The sequence below is a fragment of the Macrobrachium nipponense genome, chromosome 6 (genome assembly GCF_015104395.2).
Source record: "Macrobrachium nipponense isolate FS-2020 chromosome 6, ASM1510439v2, whole genome shotgun sequence".
In the NCBI taxonomy this organism is placed as follows: domain Eukaryota; kingdom Metazoa; phylum Arthropoda; class Malacostraca; order Decapoda; family Palaemonidae; genus Macrobrachium; species Macrobrachium nipponense.
Window position 1 is genome coordinate 33,717,043 of NC_061108.1, and position 22,454 is coordinate 33,739,496.

A 22,454-nucleotide genomic window follows, 5' to 3' on the forward strand; every position below is an offset into this window, starting at 1 on the left:
GTGGCTGCTTCGTCCTCTGCATCGAATCGCGAGCATGTTGCAATTTATGGGCTAACCTTCTCCTGATTAGAAGAGATGCGGCTTTATCTAGGATGGAGAGATCAGTTGACACAGAGTCCTTGCTGGCATTGAGAAATGGGAATCTGTTGGAGTCCCAATTTTTGTTTCCTAGGACCAAGCTGGAAAATGCGATAGACCGGCAGTGGGCTGACACCAAAGACAGACTGGTGCACCAGGCCGTGTCTTAAGTCGGAGTCTCGTCCTTGGAGACGTCTGGCTCCTCCTCCTCCCCCTGTCCAGCAGTAGTCAAGAAGATTGTCGCCTGGTAGGCCGTCGAGAAGTTCGATTTTGGTAAGGCTTTCCCATTCGACTCAACCTAGGTCAGAGTACCAACGTCCCTTTTGCTCTCGTTCCTTTAAGCAAAGAAGGGGCCCAAGGGCAGAGGTGAAAGGGGCCGTCGGTAGGTTAGGCGCCTCTCCCTCTCCTGCGCCACAGGTAGGGGGGTGCCTGGTGGACCACTGGGCCAAGTGGCAGAGTTATGGGGTGGAGAAATGGGTGGTAGATGTCCTTCGGGTGGGATACCTACTGCCATTCGACTTTCCTCTTCCTCTGTCAGACAAGCTGCAGAAGATGCTGGACAAGGATGCAATAGAGGAAGTGGTGCATCCATCTCCAGGGTTTTACAGTCACATTTTCTTGGTGACCAAGGCGTCAGGAGGTTGGAGACCTGTGATCGAATTATCCTCCTTGAATCACTTCATCAGGAAGACATGGTTCAAGATGGAGACCCCGCGTTCAGAGTTGGCAGCCGTGAGGGAAGGCGACTTCATGCTGTCGATAGTCTTAAGGGATGCACTTCCAAATCCCTATTCATCGCTTCTCTCTCGGGGACAAGGTCTTCGAGTTCAAAGTCCTATGCTTCGGGCTGACAACAGCCCCTCAAGTGTTCACAAGGGTCTTCTCTCTCATGTCAAGCTGGGCCCATGCTCAGGGGATCCGTTTGCTGCGGTACCTCGACAATTGGTTGGTCTTGGCAGTTTCCAGGGAAAAGCTGCTGCACGACAGGGATTGTCCACTTCGGCTCTGTCTGGAACTGGGCATCGTAGTCAACCAGGAAAAGTCGAACCTTGTACCCAATCAAAGGATTCTCTACCTGGGCATGGTCATCGGTATGACAGTTGCAAAAGTTTTCCCATCGGATCAGAGATTGGAGAAGTTGCGAGTGGTGGCGCTCGACTTCCTGTCGGAACCACATCAGTTGGCTCATCAGTGGCAGGTTCTTCTGGGAGTGTTGTCTTCCCTGGAGAAGCTGGTCCCTCATGAGCGTCTGCATCTTTGGTCTCTGCAATGGAGACTGGGAGAATTCTGGTCTCTGGTGGGGCACTCACCCTTGTTAAAGGTTCCCCTGTCTCTGGAAGTGAGAGAAGACCTTCGTTGGTGGTTGGACGACTGGAATCTTTCAAAGGGTGTCCCTCTGCGTTCTCTTCCACCGGACTTCCTTCTGTTCTGAGACACCTCCCTCGCAGGTTGGAGGGCTCATTTAGGCGGTCTCATTGCTTCGGGCATTTGGAGTTTGGAGGACAAACAGTAACATAACGTCTTGGAGTTGAAGGCAGCCTTCCTTGGTCTGAAGGAGTTTCGGGAGAAGGTAGAGGGTCATTTGGTCGTTCTCATGTCAGACAACACCACGGTGATAGCCTATGTGAACAAACAGGTAGGCCTGGTTTCTCGTCAACTTCATGCCTTGACTGTCGAGGTTCACCAGTGGGCAGTCAGCAATTTGGTAGAGCTCTCAGCCAGGTATATCCCAGGCAAACGGAATGTGGTCATAACCAAACTCAGTCGTCAGGATCAGATCCTAGGCACAGAGTGATCCCTTCATCAAGTGGTAGCTGACAAGCTCTTGCAGGTTTTGGGGGAGACCCATGCTGGACCTTTTTGCGACTTGCTTCAACAGGAAGCTGGAGATATTCTGTTGAGTGGTCCCAGATCCATTACCGTTAGCAGAGGACACATTCCAACATCCCTGGAACAACCTGGAGGTGTATGCCTTCCCTCTGTTTAGTTTGATCCTTCAAGTTCTGAACAGGCTAATGAGTTCACAGGGTCTCAGGATGACTTTGGTAGCCCCTCTGTGGCCACAGGCGGAATGGTTCCCAGATCTGCTACCGTTGTTGTCAGAGGTTCCGAGGGAAATTCCCCCTTGGTGTCATCCCCTGTGTCAGCCGCATATGGAAAGGTTCCACCAGTCTGTAGAATCCCTGTCTCTTCACGGTTGGAGGCTATCAAGTATCTCCTCCGAGCAAGAGGCTTTTCTCAGAGAACAACAGGGCAAATGTCCAGCAGTCTTAGAAAGTCGACCTCCGCGGTTTACCAAGGCAAATGGGCGATCTACTGTGATTGGTGTCACAAACGGGGGTTTTCTCCACTCACAACCTTTATTTAGCGAATAGCAGACTTTTTAACCTTCCTCAGAGGCGAGAAACATTTGTCCATTTCTGCCATTAGAGCTTACAGGGTGGCCCTGAGTTTGGTGTTACGCCTTAAAGGCATCGACATCTCCTTGTCCTGGGAACTTTCCTTGCTAGTTAAGAGGTTTGAGCAGTCGAGTTCTCCTAGGGAGCTCAAGCCTCCAACATGGGATGTTTCCTTGGTTCTCAAGAGCTTGATGCTCAAGACCGTTTTCCTTCTGGCCTTGGCATCTTCCAAGAGGGTAAGAGAGCTCCACGGTCTGAGTTATGATGTGAAGCACACCAGGGATTGGGGGTCAGTGTCCTTCGAATTTGTACCGGAATTCGTGGCCAAGACCCAAAATCCCTCTGTGCACGATGACAGGTTCACTTCATTTTCCATTCCATCACTGAATGACTTTGTGGGTGGTGATGCTCAGGAGCTTTTGTTGTGCCCTATCCGGGCCCTGTGTTGCTATCTCAAAAGGACTCGGCACCTCTGACCAGGTTGCCGCAGACTTTTTGTTAGCACAGGCCGCAAGAAGAAAGAGGTGTCTAAGTATACTATCTCTTTTTGGATACAGGAAGCCATCAGACAGGCACACTTGGCTCTTGATGATTCCACCACCACGTCTGTGCAGGCTAGAGCACATGACGTTAGGGGTATTGGTCCCTCTCTGGCTTTCAAAAAAAACTTGGCTGTACACAGAGTGCTGAGCGCTGGTACTTGGTTACGCCAGTCCACGTTCGCCTCTTTCTATCTTAAGGATGTTGCCCACAGATCTACGGACATGTTTTCCCTGGGTCCTATGGTGACTGCCCAACAGGTTGTGTAACTCATAGTTGCCTTTAACAGGGTACTTTTGTATGTTAAATAAGATCATTGTGTGGATGGGAGAATGAGTGAGTTGGCTAGTCTCCTTTGGCTTGTACCTTTCCTTCTTCCTTCGGGTGGGTTAAGGAATAGACACGTCATTCGCTGGACTGGTCCGATACAGGTGAGTAAGGTAGTCATACTGATAGTGTGGTCACTTAATATGCAAATATAAAACCCTCTATTCGGTAGCATATGCTCCACTCCTTGGCAAGGAGTTGGGAGTTGTACAAACCCTGGTGTATTGGTTTGCTATTGGACAGTCAAGGTTTCTTTTTGGTTCCCTATATAATGATTCTCCCTTATATCATTGTACGTTACTCAGGGTCTGAGTGGTTAGATATCAATTTATCTAGCTTCTCAACAGGCTTCAGTCCCTCTCCAGAAGTCATTTCTTCTGGAGCTATACTGGTGGGTAGGCCCCCAGCTGGTTTAGGATGTCTAGTACCTCCCTCCAAGTATGAATGTATCCTATTGTTAAGACCGAAGGTTTATTCGCGTATGAACAAATGACAAATTTTCCAAGACAATTTGTATTTTTCATAGCTACAAACCTGAGGTCTTAACATTATACTGCCCACCTCGAGCCGCCCCTCTGTTTGTCAAGACATCCTGAGTTGGGAAAGACTGATGCGGTGGCGTAGGTGTGTGGTCTTTGACCACTCTTCACCCGATTTACGCATGCATTGCCAGATACCACAAGTGTCCTTGCTTTCATCTGCGTTTTAACCGGATCCAGCTAGGCGCTAGAAATTATCCTATTGTTAAGACCTCAGGTTTGTAGCTATGAAAAATACAAATTGTCTTTAAAAATTTGTCATTGTTTAACACTAAAAAGTTAATCCTTGGTGCACTGAATTGTCATTCATCTAATATATAAATATAGCCTTTACCAAGTAGTGCAGACCATCTAAGGCTCTGTGGTAGATTTGACTCCTAGTCTGAATAAAAACATTTTATGTATGCAACTTACTAAGTAGTTACATAGATATAGTTTCTAAATCTGTCGGCAGCTAGAATTCTTGAAATTCGCTGCAGTGCTAGTTTGGTTTGGTTAGGTGATACCCCACCCCAGCCCACTATCGGGGGAGAAAGGAACCAACACCGCACAAAAATCAGTTGTTTTTTGTCGGCTGGTACTGTTAACACAGTTCAGTATTCATTGGAATTTTTAAAATTTCTTTATCGTTGCTTATTGTTGGAGTTATTTGCTGAAGTATTCTTAAATAATGGTAGCTTTTTCAGCGATATTAGCTATTTAGGAATTTATATAAATAGCTAATTTTTGCACCGGAATTAGTCTTAGTACGTATTAGGTTAGTCTACAGACATGTCAGATACTAGCTCAACAGGAATTAGGTATTGCACAATAGGCTGCAATACAAGGATTGCTAAAGCTTGCACATTCAATTTGCACAGGTTGTAGGGGACAGACTTGCACACCAAAACGGACTTGTGGAGAATGTATTAATTTGGACAAGAGAACTAGCTACACGAACAAGCTGGATAGAGATAAAAAAGAGGAAAGCGGCTTCTAGAGCTAAAGCTGAAATAGTCAGGCATTGTCAAATTATAACTTGTCTCCTTCTGAACCTTCCCCATCACTTGTCAATCCTAGTCCTAATCTTGGAAACGAGGATCTAATAGATAATAGGTGATAAGGGACTGGCAATATGCTGTTTCACAAGACGTACCTGGATGCAATGTTCAGTGTGGACCTTTGTAGAAAAACGTGGCCGCTTTGTCTTGGGCCTGGGGCTCGGGCGCGCCAGTACGCCGTGAATAGGCCTAAATGGAAGGCAGGTGGTCGGACATCCGTCCGAAGGTCACGTCTGGAGACGACTGAGACAGAATTCAGGTGTTTTGCTTGGGTGTTGGAAGTCAGCTTAACCCCCCACAAGCAAGGCAAATCCTGGAAACAAACATACAGCCAGCAGAGGGGTCACAGGAAAGAGAGCTTAAGATATAGGTCTAAGAAGTACCAATCTGCCTACATCCTTCCCTTTTGAGATACGTCCCTAAAGCTGACAAAAGACTCTTTTCCCCCAACTGGGGAACCCCCTATCTCTGGCTGGCGGGTTTTGGGTTTCCCGTGTTTTACTAAAAATCAGCTGATATTTGGAAGAAATGGCTGCCGTTTTCCAAATCAGATTAATTAATTAATATCTGGGTAGACGGAACGATCTACAAACGTCACAGCTCCCCCTGTTAAGAAGGCATTCACTCCCTTTCGGGCGTGAAGGTCTTGGCTTAAATAAATTGATCGTCTCGACTACCCAGTTCTCCTACTCCAACTTGAAGTTTTTTGAGCAGCGATACAGCTAACTACAGTGGCCTACCTAACTTATAGGTGGAGATGCTAAGTGTACTAACTTAATGTAGTAATGTAGTCTAGCCTAAGTAATAACTACGGGTTGTCTGTGACGACAGTCTACTCTACCCCTAGATAAGGTTACTTGAAAATTCTACTTGCCTCTTACACTCGTACCCAGTGCTGTGGCCAATTTATAAGCAAGATTAGATAAAAAAATTTCGATCATGCTTCAAGCAATGGAGAAATTAGGAACGTCCATTAAAACCCTAATGGACAAGGGAAGTGGTGGAGTGCCAGTGCTAGTGTTGCCAGAGGAGAATACTGTTCGTACCACTGATTCTCCTAGGCAAAGGTCCTTGTCAAACTCCCCAGAACCTGGGAGGAGGCATACTGGTAGCCCAAGGGAGGTCAGTGGGGTCTGCCCACGAGCAGTCGCCCCCTAATTTTTTTCTGTTGACAAATCCCACATCGCAACAGAGCGTCATTGGAAATGCATCTCTAAAGGAGTGCCGCTTTCTTCTAGTGCTTCAAGCTCTGGGGAGTCCTCTCCCAGGCACCAGTAGCGTTTCATTGACGAGTTCCATCCATTGAAAAGGAGGGCTCATGAGGTGTCTCCCTCTCCAGTCCCCTGTAAAAAAGCTAATCTTTTTCAAGAGGAGCAGCTTTCGTGTAGTTTTTGGGACTCCAGAGAGATTCTCTCAGGATCTGAAAGGAGAGGGACATTGTAGTGAGAGGATTTCATCCTCTAAGTCTTGGTAGTCTTCTAGAAAGTAGGCTTTCGGAAGTCAGGAGCTAGAAAGGCTCAGAGCGTTCTTTGGCACCAGATCCAGTTGGAGGCAGACAAGAGCCCACCAACTCCCAGGCGCCCATTGGCATCACAGTTTTCCCAAACGCCAGAGTAGCCATTGGCACCCAAAAGTTCACTGGCTCATGGCCGCCCAATCTCTCATTGACGCATGAGCAGCAATGGCTCCCAAGCGTCCATTGGTGCCCTGGGGATCCATTTGCACCCGAGCATCCATTAGCGCCCAAGCATCCACTAGTGCCCGAACATCCATTAGTACCCGGGCTTCCCTCGGCGGCCGAGCGTCCATGGGCGCCCGAGCAGCCAGTAGTGTCCAAGCAGCCACTGGATCAGTATGAAGATCTTAGACAATCTCTGTCTTCAGTTATGGCTTCAGTCTACCGACAGGATCACATGCTATGTTTGGGTCTTATTCAGTCTTCAGTGCCCCAGATTCAACCTCTAGAGAACTTGTCACCAATTTCTTCAGTCAAAGGAGAGGAAGAAGAAGGAAAAGAGGAAGACAAAGTCGTCTCTCATAGTACACAGAGCCCTACTGTTTTACCTTATAGCAAATTTTTCTGACTCGTTCTTGCCAGTGACTCCCAAGTCACCAGTGTCTTCCCACATGAGAGACAACCAGGAGGACTAGGCAAAATTACCTAAATTAGTGCTGTCCTTTTCACCACGGAAGGCGTTAAACAAGAGTAACCTTTGGCTGGAGGATAAGAGGGATCAAGGCAAAGTGAAGTTCAGTTTCCCTCTTCGTCTTTCAATGAGAAGACATCTATGTTACGAAACTGGAAAAGCTCTCTCTTTGGGTGTATCTGCCTCCGCCCAGGGAGACTTTCCGGTCTTATTGACTTGGCGAGGAGATTGGCTTTCAATTCAGCCAAGATCATGTTTATGGCTTCAGAATTGGATCACCTCATTAAAAATATCTTTAGGGTATTTGAGGTGATAAGTTTCCTGGACTGGACAGTGGGAGCCTTGGGCCGTAAACTCAAGGATTGTTCTACATTCAGTGAGGATGCCTTTGTGGACATTTCGGGAGTTATCTCCTGTTTAGACAAAGGAATTAAGAGACGGGTCCTTGGCACTAGCCTCTCTCTTCACATTAGGCATCCTAAAGAAGAGAGAACTTTGGTGTTCTTTCACCTCTAAAGGAGTTTCTCATACTCAAAACTCTGCCTTGCTGTATTCTCCATTGGATAAGAGGCACCTTTTTCCAGAGGAGACAGTAGTGCTAGTTTCCTCGGAACTGCAGAAGAAAGCAACATATCTTACACAATCTGCTAAACGTATTCAAGAGACTATTCCCAGTGTACGTCCTTTGCCAGCCATGCGTGGACAACCCTTTCAGGGCAGGGGATTTGCTAGATATTTCCCTAGATCGAGGGGTAGAGGACGTTTCTCCCCTAGATCTATAAAATAAACTCCACGACCAACTCCTCTGCCAAAAAGTAATGAATCAGTCCTTCATGCACCAGTAGGAGCAAGACTCCTACATTTTTAGGAAGAATGGGAAGCAAGAGGGGCGCAATCTTGAATCGTAAAGGTAATAAGAGAAGGTTATGATATTCCATTCAAGAGCAAGCCTCTGTTATCAGACTCTCCGATAGCTTTGAGAGCCTACTCGGAAAGTTCAGAGAAATTCATTGCTCTTTCGAAAGAGGTTTCATCCCTCTTGCAGAAGAAAGCAGTAGAGTTAGTAGAAGAGCCACTAACCCCAGGTTTTTTACAATCATCTACTTGTAGTACCCAAGTCATTGGGGGGCCTGGAGGCCCGTGTTGGATGTAAGTACTCTGAACCAATATGTGCAGAAGACAAAGTTCATGATAGAGACGAATCAGTCGGGCATATCATCAATCAGTCAGGGGAATTGGATGATCTCCATTGATTTGGAGGACCCCTACATTCACATTCCAATCCACCAAAACTCAAAGAGGTTTCTGCAATTTGTCTTCAAGAACAAAATCTGTCAATTCAGAGCTCTGTGTTTTGGGCTGTCAACCACCCCACAAATGTTCACTCAAGTCCTAGCTCCCATTGCGAAATGGTTGCGTCTAGTCGGGATAAGAATATCTTTATACTTGGACGATTGGCTTCTCCAGTCACAAACAATGGAGAGGTGCATGAAGGACCTTCAGAAAACTCTTGGAATTAACTCAGGAATTAGGACTGCTAATAAACAGGCGAAAGTCAGTTACTCCCATGTCAGGAGCTAGTCTATTTAGGGGTAAGGATGGACTCAGTGAGTTTTCGGGCTTTTCCATCCCCACAAAGAATAGTCGTGCTTACAGAAGGTGGAGCAATTTCTAGTCCTTCAGAAATGCTCAGCAAAGGAGTGGGTGAGTCTATTGGGCACGCTATCCTCAATAGAACAGTTCATGACGCTGGGGAGGCTGCATATGAGGAATCTACAGTTCTTCCTCAGGGCGAACTGGAACGGGAAGAAATTTCCGGACTCTTTTATGTTCCAAATCACACAAGAAATAAAGGAGTATCTGCAGTGGTGGAAGTTAAGAGACAGGCTCATAGAAGGGAAATCTCTCCTACTGCTGAGCCCCAACCTAGTTTTCTTTTCAGACTCTTCAGATCAAGGTTGAGGAGTGATTCTAGGGGAAAAGAAAGTATCAGGCACTTGGAATGCTCAACAAAAACAGTAGCATATAAATCGGAAGGAACTGATTGCCATCCACTGGGGGTTGTTGGAATTTGTGGACAAAGTCCGCAACAAAGTAGTGTCGGTACATTCAGACAGTACGACAGCACTCTTGTACATAAGAAAACAGGAGGAACCAACTCGTTTTCTCTTTGCGAGACGGCAAGAACACCGTTGTTATGGACGAATCACAATCAATCCAAATTATTAACAAGGTTTGTTTCGGGGAAACTCAATGTACTCACAGACGAACTAAGCCGCAAAAGGCAGGTCCTTCACATAGAATGGATGATGAACCCAGTGGTATGCCTCGATTTGTGGAAACTCTGGGGGAAAACCGATGATAGATCTGTTTGCCACAGCAAGAAACCATCATCTCCCCCTTTACTATTCACCAGCCCCAGACCCGAAAGCATAGGCGACGGATGTGATGCTTTTGGACTGGTCAAACAAGGACTTGTACGCTTTTCCTCCATTCATGATGGTGAGAGAAGTCGTCAACAAATTCAGAACACACCACAACATTGCGATGACTCTCATTGCTCCATTCTGGCCAGCACAAGAATGGTTCCCAGATCTATTAGATCTACTGGTGGATTGGCCAAGGGTACTCCCTCAGACGACAGATCTGTAAGGACAATGGTATTACTATATTTTTATTGCATCTCATCATCAAGCCACGTTGTTCCTTTACCCATTCTTTAGAGCATTTTACGCCCTTTCTTTTGATGTATATATGTCGGGAATCCATTCCCTCTATATAATATTGTTCATGTATTTTCGTCTGTGAAGAAACACATTCACAGCGATGGCCCTGTCCCTTTTTGTTATGTTTGTTCATGCGTGCGTGACAGACACTACGTTTCCATCCGCACCCATCTATGTCAACCCAGTTCGTCTGTAATAAATTATCAGTACCCAGCTACCTGTCTTACTCTCTGATCCTCACAACTGGTGACCTCCCGATTATGACCACTCACCTTCAGAGAACCTTTAGCGGACTCAATATGGCACCACAGTTTAGGTCTCTGAAAGCTCCGTTCGAGGACGACACCGATGCCATTAACGGACCCATCACGACACAGCTTCCAAGCGTGTTTTGGTGTTTTTCGAGGACGGGTAGCTGGGTTCTGGTCAGCCAACAAAATCAGGCGGTGGCCCAGAAACATCCATCCAACATCGCGGCCTCCTTTGCCTCAACTGGGAGATGCCAGATACCTCCTCGGTTCTTCCCCAGGCGCCATTGCCGCACGTGCAAGTCCCTTGGTAACCTCCCAACGCCACTGCTGCACCCAGGCTTCTTTACTGAACACCATAAATGATTGGACGGGGCCCTAATTTTCTCTGTCCTTTGTAGATAACATTTCAGAGCTCTGACCATGCAGAGTAACCCCTCTTCTTCATCTGGTCCTACTAAGTCCGTCAGGTTTTTAATACTGAAAGAACGAGGCCACAACTTGGAAGGAGTCTTGTTTTTTGCTAAAAATCCCAAGGTTAATGTGCATACCTCATTACCCTGTGCAAATCCTATTCTCTTGTCCATGGAACTTGGTTCACTCACCCTTTTTGGTGTAGACAGGGCTACTAGAAATAGGGTTTTTGTCTTCCAATCTCTCAATGATGCTATGCTCTGTGCAGTGGCTCAAATGGGGGTTCCAACAACCATTTAAGGACTACATCTAGGTTCCAAGATAATATCTTCGAACCTTTAGGCTTTTCTATATTTATGGATTTAATGAGACCTGAAAGATCTCTATTCATCGATACTTCTCATCTTCTGTGTTTAAAAACTGATACCAACATTGCCTTATAACCCTTGATAGTCGAGGTAGACAGGTTCCTTTCTGTCCTCAGATATCAGTTAATCTGTTATTTCCTTTGTAGATGTCTTAGAAGATGAATTGTTATGTTCTTTACACCAGGCTCTAAAAACTGTCCACTTTGCCTGACATTACTTGAAGATTCCCTTCTGTATTGAGCAATAGCTTTTGCCACCTGTTTTGAAAACCCCTTCGCTCGTAAGAGTCGTCGGACAATCTGTAAGTGGTTAGGGACAAAGTGGACAGTCCTTGATGGAACCTTCCGAAGTGGCACTGTCTGAGTAGATCTGTGAGGACCAGAGAGTAAGACAGGTAGGAGGGTACTGATAATTTATTACAAATGAACCAGGTTGACATAGACGGGTGCAGATGGAAACGTACTGTCCGTCACACATGCATGAACAAACATAACAAAAAGGGACAGGCCATCCCCCTGTGAATGTGTTTATTCACAGAAGAAACTACATGAACAGTATTACGTAGAGGGAACGGATTCCTGACATTTGTATATACATCAAAAGAAAGGGCGTAAAATGCTCTACAGAATGGGTAAGGAACAATGCGGCTTAATGATGAGATGCAATAAAAATATATAAAAAGCAATGTCCTTACAAATACTTCCCCCCCTCCCCCCAAGACAATGATTATGGAATAATGATTGGATGAAAGGATGAAAAATATCTTGGAGGCAGGAGGTGACCCTGTGTCCTTGTGACACTTGTTGTGGGGTATTATAGAATGCAGAGTCCTTTGGCGTTGCTGGCTGACAGGATGCCTCCCCTGGCATTTGCCTCGGGGGTTCTACTGTTGACTGTGGGCAACCAAGACTGTGGAGGGAGCTAAGTGTGTGCGGTGGCGGCATGGGACAGGCCGTAGGGACCCCCAGGTGCGGTGGCAGCATAGGTTGGGCTGAGGAAGTCTCCAGTGCTGCAGCGGCGTCCGGCGGGCAGAGCAGAGCAGAACCACAGGTGAGACAGTGGCGTCAGCACGTCGAGGAAGCCCACAGGTGTGGAAGCGACGTCGGGCAGGCTGAGCGAGCCCATGGGGAGACGGCAGCGTCGGGTGGGGGCGGGGGGGGGGGGGGGGGGGGGTGGGGGGGGGGGTTGAGGCGCCCACAGGCAGCGATGTCAGGTGGGTAAAGCAGGACCCTTGGTGCAGCAGCGGCATCGGGAGATTGCCAAGGGACTTGCACGTGCGGCAATGGCATCTGGGGAAGAACTGAGGAGGTATCTGGTGTCTCCCAGTTGAGGCATGGACATTTCTGGGCCGCCACCTGATTTTGTTGGCTGACCAGAACCCAGCTACCCGTCCTCAAACTGTGGTGCCCTATTGAGTCCGCTAAAGGTTCTCTGAAGGTGAGTGGCCATAATTAGTCCATTAAAGGCTGGGCCTAAACTGCTGTGTCACCGACTCCGGCAGGTCACCAGTTGTGAGGACCAGAGAGTAAGACAGGTAGTTGGGTACTGATAATTTATTACAGACGAACTGGGTTGACATAGACGGGTGCGAACGGAAACGTAGTGTCAGTCACGCACGCACAAACAAACATAACAAAAAGGGACAGGGCCCCGCTGTGAGTGTTTCTTCACAGACGAAAATACATGAACAATAGGAAGAGTGATCAAGGGAAAGGGAACAGCCAAATCGTCTAGATGAGGTGAAGAAAACCCCTCCCAAGTAGGAAGATTCAAATTTGCAATGTTTCCTCTTCCTATAAAACACCCTCCTCTGCAACTTAGGCCAGAAACGACATTCCAGGGAAGGATTTGTAACTACAAAAATTTGCTCTGCACCTACTGCATGTCGTGTGTGGATCTGTAGCCAATGATGCTAAAAACTTTGAGCACAGAAAACCCTGAATGCCCAGGCACATGCATTGACGCGGCCATGGAGACTGAGGAAACCATAATAAACTAAAACAATCACACACAACACACTGAAAGACAGAACATGGGCACAAAACACCCGGCGGTTAAGGAAAGACTGAAGCATCACGAGGTCCAGTGCGAGTTCTCTGACAAGTTATCACCTCATATGCGCGGTTTCTGACCAGCTATTACCTGGCACACGTGGGAGTTGCCAGATCTCATAGATTCCTTGCTTTACAATCTTCCATTGTGTTAACCAGTTACCAGTTGGCGCTTGGAAAGTTATCCTATTGTTAAGACTGAAGGTTTGTAAGCTATGGAAAATACAAATTGATTAAAAAAAATGTCGTGTTTACTACTACTTTAATTCTCGTATTAAGGAATCTTCAATACATGCTGCTGTACTTTTAGTACTTGTATTTTAGTATGTCTGAAAAAGAATGCTATTTTTCCTCAAGGATGTGCAAATAGAGTAATACCTAAGACTTCAAACTTAATCCATTCCAGAAGGCTGGTCGAAATGAGATTTTTTCGAAATATGAAACAAATATCTCCATAAGAAATAATGGGAATCAGAATCATTCGTTCCAGCCCACCCAAAAAGTCCCCCTTTTCAAATTTGTCTAAATTATTAATGTATTCAAAAGTTAATTAAGAGCGTAGCATATAATGATGAAATAGTAAGTTATGCTAAGTAAAATTTTGACAAAAACATTTTCCATGAAAGATTTACATTTTTGGTGAAAATGGCATGCAGCAAGCCGAGATGGCGGGGGTGGGGGGGCGGGGACGACAGAAACCCCCTCAAGGGAATCAAAATGGTTGCAGTAGGCAAAGATTAACATAATAGTTTTATTCACATTTTGCTCGGATAATCAAAGGAATCAATAATGTGTGTGTGTGTAAGAGAGAGAAAGTAATCAGGGTGTATGATTGTCGACATGTTTACACTTGGATCTTGAGTGCAAAAGATCAATTATGTCACAACATCAACTTACTGTTGGCAAAAGCAGAATTTAAAATAAACATGAGGATTTTGTAAACAAGTAATAAGTAAAAAATGCAAGTAAGAAAAGGAGAGATAAAATACTTTTCTTTGTACTAGTTCAGTGCAGTGTGTTTATTATGGAACTGAGTTACTTTTACAGTGCTAAAAATTGTAAAAAGCTGGTGGCACTTGATAGGTATTTTACTATAACAAAAAGAAGTGATTCGGGCATATCGAGTGTAAGCGAAAGAAACGGGTGAAATGGCGAAATTTAGTGAAAGAGATTAATCATTCTAGCCCAGTTGGGGAGTCAGAGGGAAGTGGACCCCCAACTCCCACCCAATAACCCACCACCATCCCTTCCTTCTCCTCTCTTTCATCTCACTTAGGGCACCAAACAATGGCTCAAGTAAGAATTTTTTTTTATTTTATTATTTTGATTGTTTTTGTATTTTAACATTGTTAAATTTATAGTGATATAACATTTTTTTTATGTGAATTGGTACTGCTTTTACATACATACAGTAATGTATTTACTGTCTCTTCTCCTTAACACTTTAAATGCTCCCTCCCTCCTCTTATCTCATTTCAGCTGTGCGTCATTGCAGTGACATGATTTTGTTCATCTTTTATGTTAAATTATATTGTGAAAAGCTTTATTCTTTTATTTAATGTTATTGATTATGGTTATCATTAAACTATACCATCTCACTCAGGGCACCAAACACTGGCTCAAGTAAGACTTTTTTTTTTTTTTTCTCCCACTGTTGCTGTATTGCATTTGATTTTTTAATATTGTATCATTGTTAAATTTATTGGGAAATTCCCTTTTATTTCCTCATGTGAATTGTTACTACTTTTACGTACATACAGTAATGTTTTTAGTCTCTTCACCTTCCCTCCTTGACAATATAAATGCTTCCCCCCCCCCCCCCCCCCCCTTATCTCAAGTCACCTGTGTGTCACCAATTTTGTTCATCTTTAATGCTAAATATTGTGAAGTTCTTTATTCGTTTATTTATTTTGTTGAATATGGTCATCATTAAACTACATATTGTAAAGAAAAAACATAAAAAACATATGACAGTTTTTCTTGTATGAAATGGCAGGCCATCGAGTACAAGTATAAACAAGACAGTTGGTCAGGTCAAAGTACGGGCATTTTGACAAATGATACAAAATTTCTTTTAAAATTTCGGTCAAAAAATGTAATATTCGACATAAGAAACTTTAAAAAAATGAGGTACTACCACCTCACTTGATGCGTTGTGGACTTGGAGACGATTCTTAAATGTTACTCTTGAAATATTTCTTGGAGGAATTGATATTTCCCCAAAATTTATACATTTTCACTGACTGTTGCTTTCAAGGAAGATATGCATGCTTTTAGGTTTATGATAAAAACATTTTTGCAAACATTTTATATCAGATAAACCGATTGCAGTTCTGTATATAAAGGATCAAATGTTCTTTACGAGTAGATAAATAATTTATTTATCAAATTTCATTGGTGTTTGGATGATGGGTATCTCCATTTGTACAGTACCCTATTGTGTTAAAGTTAGAGAAACTTGTTTTTTACTTGGGCATATTACCATTATCAGAATAATGGCGATTTTCTTTTGGTATGCATACACATTTTATGATTTTGTTACTCACTTCAGTTTTTGTTTATTGTGTTCATTCACATTACTTATTCCACAGCATTGTTGTTTTATTTATGGTCTCACATATGAAATCTGTATGCTGTACGTATTATGTTCCCACATAAAATCCATATTTTAAAAAGTAGAATTCTATACATCCTGTAGCTAAGCTAAGATTCCTTTAAAATGGACACTTAAACATTTTTCACGTTTACTAGCTGAAAACCCTGCTTTTAAGGTTGGTCTCTCTGCCAGATATCTTAAGTTCTCCTCTTGTATAACCACGTCTATCCTTTATTATAACCTGTTAACTTTGTAAACCAACTAAAAAGCCCTCTTGATTGCTTAGTAGTCCAGTATTTGCATTATTTTTTTTAAATTGAAAATTTTAAATTTGGTGCTTCTACATTAATTTACTTTAATCTGGAGAACATTTTGTTTAGTGTTACAAATGCATAAAAACAAAAATCCATGAGATCCTAAAGGCCAGTAGAGGTGTGAGAATACATACTTCCATGTGATAAAATGTTGCAAAAACACCAAATTTCTCTGTCACTTATGTTCTTTTTATTTAATTTCTAGATGACGAGAGCAGTACAATAGCAAGCGAGTGTGACTCGCTTGTCATATCTGAAGAAGATCATACCATCAAAGAAGAGCCTGCAACAATTGAAGAGGAAAATGAAGTGTCTAATTTCATCATACCAACAATTTCTGCCTCAGTTGCCCTGGACTCCACATTGCAGGTCCCACCCCCAGGCATTCTGAGCCACTCATCAGATATAAGTTATCATCATAGTAGCTACCATCGCCATTACCCATCACATCACCACCACCACCTTCACCACCATTATCCTCGGCATGGACCCCCGCCACCTTCTTTATCATCGTACACACTCTTGCCCGTCCTTGAGCCTCCAGCAATGGTGGCAGAAGAAAGCATTGAGCTTCATGATCAGGATAGGGCCAAACTTTTACCCCCAGAAATTGTCACCACCATTGCCATGGAAGAATCATCTTCATGATGGTGCAAGAAAGGGCAACAATCTTGCTTTATGCTCAGGGCACTTTGAAAGTTTTGGCTTTTTCTTTTCATACCATCTTTGTTCACTCACAGATTATAACCCTCTTCTCTCCTTTCCTTGAATTCCACTATACAAGCTGAGTCAAGCATTTTTAGATGCTGTATGTAGATTCTTACCTAACACTCCAAAACTATTAGAGTTAAGATTCGTATTGATCAAAAGTCAATATGGTATTGTAGATGCAGTTTCTTACCACCTGTTGGTGGTTAAAAGGCAAGAGTTTTTATGTTCTCCCATGGCAACTGAAATAATGTCAAGAGTACTGTATGATCATCACATACAGGTAAATACATGGCTGAAAGGGGCTTGGCATGTCCTTATGGGAAGAATGCATTGTTCATTCTCAGAAAGTTTGTTAACCATAATAGTTAGCTATTAAAGATTTAATGAGAGTATACTCTAGTTATATATACTGTGATATTTGCAATTGCTGTATGTGCACTTACCTATGTTTATGAACTGGAGTATGTGTATATGCACATTTGTATCTATTTGATTTTTGTTAACTGATTGGCTGTTGACCTTGGTATAAAAGACATGTTTACAGTTTGGAGTGCTCATTTAGCTGATTATATATATTTTTTTTAAACAATGCTTTAGTAATGAGTAAATGATCCTGTACAGAATCTTTTCATTAAATCATATAAATTTCAGCCAAAGGGATTCAGAACCTGGGTGGAAATAAATAATAAGTAAACATGCTAGAGAATTGTCATATAATCAAAATGCCACTATACAAAAATTCCTGTAAGTCCATAAAGACCTCTATGGCTTAAATAATAGATATGGGTGTAAGAATGAAAGAACCCTGCATTGATAATAATTTCAGGAACTGCATATTAAAAGAATTTTATAGAATCTGAAATATGATATAGTAAAAGTTACTTCAAGACCAGGGCTTTATCAAAATGTTTATTAGAGTACTTAATAAAAACATTTTGCATATCAAATTAATATGAAAGAAGTATTTTCCTTTGTAACAACATTCTTGTTACTTTTTGTTCCGTCCATTTCAACCATCAGACTAAACTGTTCACTGTATTGCTGTATTATCTAATTCTTCTGTTTGACAAAGGTCCATTCGTACAGTTGGTTTCTGAAATTTACCTGAACTAGTGTCAGTTTCATTAATCTTGAATTCCAAGCACAGCATTAACCAAATTTAAGGGGTTATTACTGCGTAAAACTACATTTAATGTGCCTGTAAGCAAAGTAATAAGTGAAGTTTTAGAGCACAGTTATGTATTATGTGAGCCTGTAAAACAAATACTGTATGCAATTTTAGTTGCAAGGTTGACTGATTTCATAATAATAATAATTAATTTATTAAATCTTGTAAGAAGTTTGTTATTTTTGCAGTCCACATGAAATAACTCAACTCTTTTATCATTGCAGGCTACATGTCACAGTGTTTATCAATGCTGCACTTTGCTTGTCACTATCCTCCTCTGTAGGAAAACCAATAGCAGAAAGTAATATGTTACCCTGTTATCACCTGAACATTTTCCATTTACTTATCATTATAATCACAACAGAAGCTACATTGTTGTTAATGGGACCACTGATACAACCGAGTTTTATTGACATACGTGGCATATATATACTATATCTATATATATATATATATATATTATATTATATATATATATATATATATATATATATATATTTATATATATTATATATATATATATATATATATATATATATATATATATTATATATATATATATATATATATATAAGCCTCATAGGTCATGATTTGGAAACAAGAATGCAGTTTGATGCAGCACTTGGAGTTTGTCAAAAGAAGTTTTGATATGAAGGGTTCTTCTGTTCTTACTATGGTTGAGAACATTCTTGATAGATCAGCAAAGTTTCATTAGCAGATGAAATTTAGATGCGCTAGTAGTCATATATCTTTTCCAACAGCCGTTCTGAAATACACAGAATAAGGGGGTCAGTGCAGTTAAGGTTTTGGTAAATGTTAATTTCCTATAAAGGCAAATATGGGAAAAAAATGTATAAAGTGATGGCTTTGTAAAAGTTACACGTGGTGCTGGCAACTTATTGAAAAATCAGTATTACTGTTTTTAATAGATTATTTTTGTGATAAACAGTTACTGTCAGATGTTAAGAGTCGATCTAAAACTGCTCCATTCTTACTTTACTGATACTATTTCAAATCAGATTGATAGTTGATTATTTTATTGTTGTTTTGTGATAAGCAGTTACTGTATGATAAGAGCCAATATAGGAATGTTTCATTCTTATAATTACTGGTAATATAATTCAACTCAAAATTGTAGTTAATTTTGCAATTACTTGTTATGTAGATGCAGTATTTCTTGTCACTTGTACCGAATGGTTAATTTCAGTCAGTTTTTAAAATAATAGTAGCAATGAAATTCAGACTAATATGAAATAGATAAAAAAATTGTGCAAGTTACAAAATGAATTGTAAACTGTAGGTAGAAAAAGCTAAAATGAATTCATGCATGATTTTATATACATGATATCTCATTCATTTTAATGCAATTAACCATGATAATTACAATAGCACATCAAATCCTCATAACAATGTGAATTTACACAGGTTTGGTGTACTTTTGTCATTTTTAAAATATTTTTGTAAGGTATTTTTATGTTGAAATTTAATTAAAGTAGTATATCACGTACTTGAGAGAAAATAGTGAAAGAAATTTTAAACAATCATATTATGAATACCATAGTTAGTAAATACAGTTCCTCTTCTTTATTTGATATTGATACAAAATATAATTTCATAGACACTGAATAAAAAAAATCAAAGGCAAATTTAATGGTTATATAGGAAAGTAATTCAAATTTGATAATTTCATCACAAATCAGAACCATATTAAAAAATGAACACACTTTCTCTTTTGATGAATAGCAGCTTTGATTTGTGTTCATAAGATTTATATCAAAGTCATTTCACTGAAATTAATTAGTCAGGAACTACTTCCCCCAGTTTTAAAATTAGAAAACTAAAAGACAGGTGAGTTTTATCATGGTAATTGCATTTTTAGTAATGAATTTATTGTGTATTGTTAAAGTAATGATGTTATGAAAAAATAGATTCTGATTGCTGATATCACATTAAACTTAACAGTTTTCATTACACAGACCTATATTGCAAAGCTTTCTGTCATTTGCACAGCAGTATTTTACGGTTATGATCCATTAACTGTAAGTCATGGTTAAACTGTTTTTAAAACTATGAATTATTCATATATTCTCTTACCTATTTACTCATAACACTAATAAAGGCATTTTTAAAGACAAACTTTGATACTTTATAGTCCAAATTCTACATTTAGGTAGAATATAGTACCTGCTTTGTACATCTACAATCATTAATGAAGACTTTATAGTGGCTTAATACATATGCTGAAGAAAGTTAGAAATGGTTTCAGCACAATTATAAATACAGTATTTTACTAAATGAAGGGTGCATGGTCAGTACTGTATCCCAAGACATCCAGCATACTTTCTTTAATTATGTTCTTAATATAAGACTTATGGTTAATTGGTGCTCTGTGAACAACCTTTTGCTTATGTATGTTTAGTTGTCATTTGCCTTTTGATAGTTGGGACTGGTAAGTTTTAGTTAGAAAAGAAAAGTGTATTACAAATGTAAAAAAAAAAGTGATTATTAGAAAGTGCAGCAATAAAAATAATGTGTTACTTGAAAATATTGTTACTGTAAAAATGAAGGGCTTGGCTCTAGTATTGCAGTGGTTTTGCATCAAGTATGAAAACCTAGTGATTACTAGAGTTTGGCAGAATCCCATATGGAACTGGAAAATGAATTAATTTCAGTGAAACTGATCATATGGGCTACCTGTAACGCCATGTAAAATCTAACGTAAGGGTAAAAAGCAACTGTCATATAATAAATTTGTGTATTTTGTGATTCCACTTGATTGTGGTGAAGGGCAACAAACACGTAATTGGACCATAAGGTTGTGATGAATACTGTACTTCTATATTACTATACAATATACTTTTAACGCAGTCTTATAAAGCTCATCAGTTTTCATAGTCTTACACAATAGAACATTTTAGGGGTCTAGTCAGTCAGGGATTTTTAGTTTACAGATAAGCACAAGCAGTCAAGCACAGCTTTCCCATTTACAGAAACAATTATATGAAAAGTAAGCTGGGCATGATTTTTGTCTATTGTATTTTAGCACTATCTGAGGCACATAAACAGAGAAAATTACATCTGGGAAGAGCAACCATTAGGGACCTGGAAATTACAACAGCTAATTAGACCAATATGGAAGGCGTGACTGGATGTTAGGGACAGTGACCAACAAAATATCTAAATATTTTAACACCATAATTAAACCTTTTATCCTTTAGGGAGATAGATTTTTCATAACTTGCACTATCTGAAGACTAATATGCAAGAAGTATGAAAAGTACGGTCCAGAAACTTACTCTAAATAGGGATATTTTCCATTACATATGAATACTCTAGTACATAATAATTCAAAGTTGTAGGTTTTATAGTGTGCTTATATTTGCCAGCAATTGTTAATTATTCAAATATTTCTTGTAAATAAAGTATAGTGCATATTGCATTTTCCTAAGAAGAGTGAACAAAATATTTGTACAACAAAATATTTAATTTTGAACAAAAATTTTACCACAATTTTTGCAAGGATATCTCACTCATAATTTAGTTGCTTTAAGCATGTTGTAGGGAATACTGTTATTTTAGTTGCTTAGAAATTGTTGTTATAATGTTATATTGTTATATTTCTGTAAAAGAACAACTTTCATTTAAGGCTGACATAATTATGTACATTGCTCACAAAGTAAAAAAAATATTAGGTTGAAAATATTGTTCTCTCATTAATTATTTTGTGGAGTTACATATTTAGTTTTCTATAGATATTTTTAGCCTGTTCCTGTTATGCAGCAGTTAAACACTTGAGTTCCAAGTGAAAGCACTTTTTGTACCTAGAAAAGGCAAATAGCACAAGTACTGTGCCTTGTGGTGAAGCACAAGAAACTTTTAGAAACCATATGCAGTTTGTTTTAAATATACTGTACTGTATTAAAACAAAGGAAACAATATTTATATATATAAATATATATATTTTATTTAAGGCTTAACATTTGAATAATCACAATATGCATATGGTTTTTACGACTGGTTTTTCTGCAGTGCTTTTCAGATGATAATAATGTGATCTTTGTGAATGATTCTAAAATTTTCACTTTGGTTATTATACAGTATTATGAAGGAAATGTAATATTCCCAGTTTTATCTCGAAAACATTAGTACTTATTCTGCAATCTTTTTAGTTATTCTGTAATCTTTTCAAGTCATGATTTAGTGCAATTAAACAAGTACTGCAGCTATATTATCTTGATAAATACTGGTACGTATATGATTAAATAAGTAGATTATGGTTTGCACTAAAAGTACCTTATCTTTGTCTTTTTTTTGTATGAATGTATCTACTTTTAATTTCATTAGTTACCTCAACTAATCTTTCACCATGCTTAAGAAGTTGTTTCTATGAATAAAAGCTAACAAGTTGACATTTTTAACAGAAGTACATCCTATTAGATCAGTATGATAACAGAAATATTAACTGAACAAAGAGATGCCAGTACAATACAATTCACTCATTTGTTTACTGCTAGTCTGAGGTAAGTAGTCTTGGCAATAATGTAAATGTATTTTGTTTTTTATTTACCCATAACTTTACACTAAATATTCTGTTGTACTGTACCTTATTTACAGACTCATGATATTTATTTCTACAGAAGCACTCTTGGCTCAATGAAACGCTTCAAAATTTTATAAAATTCTTCACAGAAGATAATTAAATATTACAGCATGCACTCAAAACCTTTGGACCTCCCTACATGAATTAAGATCTTTGTGACAACAGCGATATAATTTCTGCAATAAAGT

The 22,454-nt window shown here is 40.4% G+C and overlaps 2 protein-coding genes across 7 annotated transcripts in view; one reads left to right on the top strand and one right to left on the bottom strand.

The window, feature by feature from the left end:
* The window catches only part of LOC135216422 (potassium voltage-gated channel subfamily KQT member 1-like), a 691,013-nt gene extending 672,920 nt beyond the window's left edge, over window positions 1-18,093 (top strand). The window contains exon 18 of the mRNA XM_064251767.1: window positions 15,993-18,093. Within this exon, the coding sequence (XP_064107837.1) occupies window positions 15,993-16,435 (443 nt within the window). The 3' untranslated portion in view covers window positions 16,436-18,093. The remainder of the gene's footprint in view (window positions 1-15,992) is intronic.
* Window positions 18,094-18,243: 150 nt separating this feature from the next.
* LOC135216191 (sialin-like) overlaps window positions 18,244-22,454 on the bottom strand; it is a 380,051-nt gene continuing 375,840 nt past the window's right edge. For all 6 annotated transcript variants that reach the window (XR_010314828.1, XM_064251326.1, XM_064251329.1 and 3 more), the window contains one exon: window positions 18,244-18,432. The gene's annotated coding sequence lies outside the window, so the exon portion shown is untranslated. The remainder of the gene's footprint in view (window positions 18,433-22,454) is intronic.